General features: G+C 30.6%; 1 protein-coding gene across 1 annotated transcript; it reads left to right on the top strand.

The window, feature by feature from the left end:
* Window positions 1-2,643: 2,643 nt before the first annotated feature.
* On the top strand, window positions 2,644-5,154 carry LOC124912204 (F-box/kelch-repeat protein At2g44130-like). The gene is made up of 2 exons (XM_047452772.1): window positions 2,644-3,328; window positions 4,940-5,154. The coding sequence occupies exons 1-2, from the start codon at window positions 2,644-2,646 to the stop codon at window positions 5,152-5,154; spliced, it is 900 nt and encodes a 299-aa protein (XP_047308728.1).
* The last annotated feature ends 1,518 nt before the right edge of the window (window positions 5,155-6,672 follow it).

Raw genomic sequence — 6,672 nt, 5'->3', positions numbered from 1 at the left:
CGTCTTGTTGCTAAGGGTTTTACTCAAAAGGAAGGCATCGACTATAAGGAAACTTTTTCTCCGGTATCTACGAAAGATTCCTTTAGAACTATAATGGCACTCGTAGCTCATTATGATTTAGAGTTACATCAGATGGATGTTAAGACTGCGTTTCTTAATGGCGACATTAATGAAACAATATATATGGTGCAACCCGAGTTCTTTGATTCTGATAATTCAAAGGACTTAGTTTGTAAACTGAAGAAATCCATCTACGGGCTAAAGCAAGCTTCCCGTCAATGGTATTACAAATTTCATCAAGCTGTTATCTCATATGGTTTTGAGGCAAATAAAGTTGATGATTGTATATACCATAAATTTAGTGGGAATAAAATTATGTTTCTGATTTTATATGTTGATGACATATTATTGGCATGCAATGATATAGGCTTATTGCACGACACTAAGAAATTTCTTTCAACGAAATTTGAAATGAAAGATCTTGGTGACGCTTCTTTTGTATTAGGAATTCAGATATATCGAGATCGTGGTCAAGGTATACTTGGATTATCACAAAAGAACTATATCGAGAAGGTTTTAAAAAGGTTTGGCATGCATGAATGTAAAGCAGGAGATACCCCTATGGCTAAAGGAGACAAAATAGATAAAAGTCAATGCCCTTCAAGTGACTTTGAAGCCAAAGAAATGCAAAAGATTCCTTATGATTCTGCAGTAGGAAGCTTAATGTATGCTCAAGTATGCACGCGTCCGGATATAGCGTACATAGTTGGCATGTTAGGAAGATACTTGAATAATCCTGGATTGGATCATTGGAAGGCTGTAAAAAGAGTATTCAGATATTTACAAAGAACTAAGAAATATATGCTCACATACAAGAAATCAGATCAGCTTGAGATCATAGGGTACACTGATTCTGATTTTGCTGGATGCAAAGATGACTTGAAGTCAACATCAGGCTATATTTTCCTTTTAGCTGGAGGAGCTATCTCTTGGAAGAGTGCTAAACAGAAACTTACAGTTTCTTCAACTATGGCAGCTGAATTTATAGCATGCTATGAAGCATCTAATCAAGCATTATGGCTGAATAATTTTATTATGGGATTACAAGTCAAAGAGATCGAAAGACCACTTAAGATACTATGTGATAATCAGTCAGCTGTAATGTTCTCTAACAACAATAGGAGTTTCTCAAAGTCTAAGTTTGTAGACATCAAGTTTCTGGTTGTTAAGGAAAGAGTTCAGGATGGTCAAATATCTATAGAACACATTGGAACAGACTTCATGATAGCGGATCCGCTCACTAAGGGATTACAACCCAAGGTCTTTCATAAGCATGTTGCCCATATGGGGGTTGTATCTCTTAGAGATATTGAAGTTTAGTGTGAGTCTGTATGTTTTTTGGGATACTATTCTATGGATATTTGTAATATATATTTTGGTTTAATCATTTTGGTATTAATTTTGGTGTTCATTTAGTCCATTCTGGCTATTTTTATGGATCTCAATACAGTTTTTGTTGGACCAGTTGGAAATAGGCATGTTAAATCACATTACATGTAATTTCAATGCTACACATCCATATTTGATCTATGTCATTTGGTTATATTAATGCTTGTGATCATTGATCGGTTAAGCTACGATAATGATAACGAAAGCCGCTTTGGTTCTGCATTTGATATAATCAATGGACAAGATTGTTTGAATATATTCTTTTAGATAATAACAAAATTTGATATCATAAGGATAATGTATAATTGTTTAGTTCATAATTTAATCTAAGTGGGAGATTGTTAGAATTATATGGATTTATAATTCTAAAATGGATTTAAATTATTTGACTAAAGGTTATATATGTTATTATTATTAAGCTAAATCAATTTTAAGTGATTTATAAAGATTAAGGGATTTTGGAGTATATTGAAAGTAATATGGATAATTTATATATGTGTAGATACCTTAGGATAATTTTATATTCTGTGATGGTCAAAATAAAATTATTAAATAAAGCATATAAAATGGGTTATGGTCCCCAATTCACTCTCACCTACAATCCTTGGAGCCTCCATCGATCCATAGAGAGAGAAGAAGGTGATTGCTGAGTTTGGAAGATCAAAACACCCAATCTTCTGTGATAGACAGAGGATAATGGATCAAGGTATTTTTCTCACTCTAATAGTTTGCCTGTAGTTTTTGGATGATAGGTTTCTTCCTCTAATGATTTAGTTTGTATTCTAAGATTTATTCACTTAGTTTTTAGAATTGGATCTAACAGGTTTATCTTAGAGGAGGTTGCATTAAATCCTTAAACTTTTCGACTGTCAATGAATTAAGAAATGAGAACCCATAACATCAATAACATCCATAACATACACATAATAATGGATTATAACATTTATTTTTTATCAATTCCCAATGCTACACTATATACATCATCGATCCTCCATGAGTCACACAAGCATATTAATTAAACATAATAACGTTCGTTCTTGGTCTCTTCGTCTCCTCCCAACTCCCAAGTTGATTAAACACCACCCATCATTATTAATGGCTTTGGCAATTCCAAAAGGCAGACCTGTTGGGTAGAATTTCTCTATTAATATCTCTCATTTCTTTGTCTTTCTGGAACAACAACTAATAATAAAAATGAATCTTTCTAATTTGCCCGATGAGCTCGTTCTCCAGTGTTTTGCTCGTCTTCCCAACAAGTCCAGATACACCGCATCTTTTGTGTGCACTAAATGGCTCGAACTCCTTCAAAGCCGTGAATTTTACTTGCTCAGAAAACAGCTTGGACATATCAATCGCTTGACTTGCTTCGTCGAGCCAAATCCTCCTAATCCTCCGACAGGTTTTTCTCGTATGTCCCTGTCGGAAACACCATCTTCAAACCCACCTCCTAGTCCTACTCCAAGTAGTCATGTTATCAGTGTTTTTGGCACTGGGAGTGGGAGTGGTTTGTGTAAAACACTCCCTCCTCTTCCAAATCCCTCAATACAAATTGATGATGATTGCAAGATTGTTAGCTCCGAAGAGAAACTCATCTTGATGAAAAACTCAGACCCCTTGAATCTTCATCTTGGGAATCCATTGTTTGTGTTTGACTTTGCAACAGGACGCTGGCATCAAGGAAAGAGCCTGCCGGCAAGGAAATCAGCTTTCGCGATGGATGCTACCGTTGATGGTTGCCGGGTGTTCGTCGCAGGTGGATACCATCCAGAAGGAGGTGACTCTGACTCTTCATGGATGTATGATGTGAGGAAAGACGAGTGGTCTGAGTTGACTCGATTCCAACATGTTCACGGCAGCAGCACTGGTAAAGTATTTGGGGGTAATTTCGTTGTTATGACTCGGTGCAACAGCAAGCCTTGTCTGAAGAGTCACATTGAGATATACAATTTTAAATTTCGAGAATGGAAAAAGTATCCAAAGAATTTTTTTCGTTTAAATTGGAGGTTTTTTGAATATTGCTTTATTCCCAAAACCCCCAACGAAATTCATTTTTGGGATAAAAAAATGATTTTATCCTATAAACAAAAATCAAACAAGCCGTGAATTGTACTTGCTCAGAAAACAGATTGGACATATCAATCACGCCGCTTTCTTGGTTGCTCCGGTCTCATCTTTCCGCTACGTTTTACTGGAGAGTCCTAGATTCGTTTTAAGGACATCTTCTCTTCCATGAAAAAAAATCTTATAAAAAAATTGATTATGTTGTACTAAGAGATTGTTTGATCTTTGGGATTTCTAAATTTTATAGTTTTTATTATTTAGATTTGTTTGTCTTAATGTTTGAAAAATTAGTTTTTTAAAATTTAATTAATTGAAATATTAACAAAGAATAAATAAGTAATTTGGTATTTTGATGGATACAAATTTCATTAAAAAAACAAACCATTATGTCAATAAAAGGAAAATGGATATGGTTATTCAAAATATGGATGGATCAGTTGTACAAAAATGCTTAAATGTGGGTTTAGTTGATGATTTTAGATTATACAAAATTTAGGGTCCGGATTTGGATCTATTGTCCCATTATATGTTGTTCTAAAGTGTGTCCATTCTTCGAAATCCTTTAAAATAATATTAACAGAAAAGAATCTAAAAGAGTTTGAAGTAGGGGACAGCCATTACAACATATGGTATGACAAATGTTAACTTTCAAATTACTAGACTAACTACATTTTTTAATAATATATATTTAATTTTTTTTGTTTAATTATATTATTATAAATAAAATGTAATAAAATATTTTAAACTAACATTTTCATAAATATTTATTCATTTATCATACGTATTATATAAATTTAAAAATATTTACCCACTTTTCAGTTAGGACAAAATTTGGGTGTTACATAATTATTTTTTTATAATTATTTGACACTTTATATTTAACAAGATCATACTAAAAATATAAGTTCTATAAATAAATTTATGTTTTAAAATTTAGTACAACTAAATTTATTTGAATATTATAAAATATCATTTCCTTTATTTATATATATAACTTATTTAACTAGGTTAAAATCAACTATATCTCTAATTCTAGATATATTTTTAAGCGAGAGTTGAATTTATTTATAAATTTGTAAAATTTTATCTATGTATATAAACTTGTCAAAAGTAACACATTTATTTAACTAAACAAAAATTTCTAACCACGTTAAAGTGTAATCCTGATGTACAGTTGTCTTATATATATATTACTTTTTTAACCAAAACTTTCCTTTCAAACTGACCTTATAATTAAACAAAACAATTTAATTATATTAAATTAAACGAACTTCTTCCCATCATCAACAACCGCTATTGATAATTTTTGTCGAAAATCCTAGAAAATCTTAAAAAAGATAACAAAAAAAAAAGGCAAATTCATCGATCATCAAATAGTCTATCCCAAAGAATGAAACAATGAACATGATATATTCATCACCTAAAACAGTACAGCTTCAAACAATGGCGGCAAGGGTTTGGAAAAGGAGGCTAATTAGCGTCACCGGAATATTCTCCATTATAACATTCAAATATTACGAAACCTGTTATTCGTCGTCTTGGTCGCAGAGTAGTGAAGAGAATAACAATCCGATCTACGAGGAGACTCGCGGTGTTATGAAGATATTTCTAAAGAATGGGACTCGCGATGTTATGACCTACTAACGAGGAAGACTGTAACCATCATGGAGCATTGAAGCTTGTTTAAGCTCAAAAAAGACAAGGATTTGTACGGATTTGAAGGTGTTAGGATTTATAAGGCCTTGTTCGGATTGGGTTATTTGAATAACCTACCGGTAGAAAAAATACATGGAGCAATATAAGTTACTATAGTAATAAGTAGTTCAAATGATCTTTTACCTAACTAGAAGAATCATTATATCACATAATAAATCCTAAACCCTAAACCCTAAACCCTAAACAAAAATCAAACAAGCCGTGAATTGTACTTGCTCAGAAAACAGATTGGACATATCAATCACGCCGCTTTCTTGGTTGCTCCGGTCTCATCTTTCCGCTACGTTTTACTGGAGAGTCCTAGATTCGTTTTAAGGACATCTTCTCTTCCATGAAAAAAAATCTTATAAAAAAATTGATTATGTTGTACTAAGAGATTGTTTGATCTTTGGGATTTCTAAATTTTATAGTTTTTATTATTTAGATTTGTTTGTCTTAATGTTTGAAAAATTAGTTTTTTAAAATTTAATTAATTGAAATATTAACAAAGAATAAATAAGTAATTTGGTATTTTGATGGATACAAATTTCATTAAAAAAACAAACCATTATGTCAATAAAAGGAAAATGGATATGGTTATTCAAAATATGGATGGATCAGTTGTACAAAAATGCTTAAATGTGGGTTTAGTTGATGATTTTAGATTATACAAAATTTAGGGTCCGGATTTGGATCTATTGTCCCATTATATGTTGTTCTAAAGTGTGTCCATTCTTCGAAATCCTTTAAAATAATATTAACAGAAAAGAATCTAAAAGAGTTTGAAGTAGGGGACAGCCATTACAACATATGGTATGACAAATGTTAACTTTCAAATTACTAGACTAACTACATTTTTTAATAATATATATTTAATTTTTTTTGTTTAATTATATTATTATAAATAAAATGTAATAAAATATTTTAAACTAACATTTTCATAAATATTTATTCATTTATCATACGTATTATATAAATTTAAAAATATTTACCCACTTTTCAGTTAGGACAAAATTTGGGTGTTACATAATTATTTTTTTTATAATTATTTGACACTTTATATTTAACAAGATCATACTAAAAATATAAGTTCTATAAATAAATTTATGTTTTAAAATTTAGTACAACTAAATTTATTTGAATATTATAAAATATCATTTCCTTTATTTATATATATAACTTATTTAACTAGGTTAAAATCAACTATATCTCTAATTCTAGATATATTTTTAAGCGAGAGTTGAATTTATTTATAAATTTGTAAAATTTTATCTATGTATATAAACTTGTCAAAAGTAACACATTTATTTAACTAAACAAAAATTTCTAACCACGTTAAAGTGTAATCCTGATGTACAGTTGTCTTATATATATATTACTTTTTTAACCAAAACTTTCCTTTCAAACTGACCTTATAATTAAACAAAACAATTTAATTATATTAAATTAAACGAACTTCTTCCCATC

The sequence above is a fragment of the Impatiens glandulifera genome, chromosome 1 (genome assembly GCF_907164915.1).
Source record: "Impatiens glandulifera chromosome 1, dImpGla2.1, whole genome shotgun sequence".
NCBI classification, from domain to species: domain Eukaryota; kingdom Viridiplantae; phylum Streptophyta; class Magnoliopsida; order Ericales; family Balsaminaceae; genus Impatiens; species Impatiens glandulifera.
This window is presented reverse-complemented; position numbering and strand designations above follow the sequence as displayed.

Coding starts and splice junctions, on each gene's coding strand:
- LOC124912204 (XM_047452772.1), top strand. CDS start 2,644: ATGAATCTTTCTAATTTGCCCGATGAGCTCGTTCTCCAGTGTTTTGCT. Junction 3,329..4,939: donor CACTGGTAAAGTATTTGGGG/GTAATTTCGTTG, acceptor CACCTAAAACAG/TACAGCTTCAAACAATGGCG.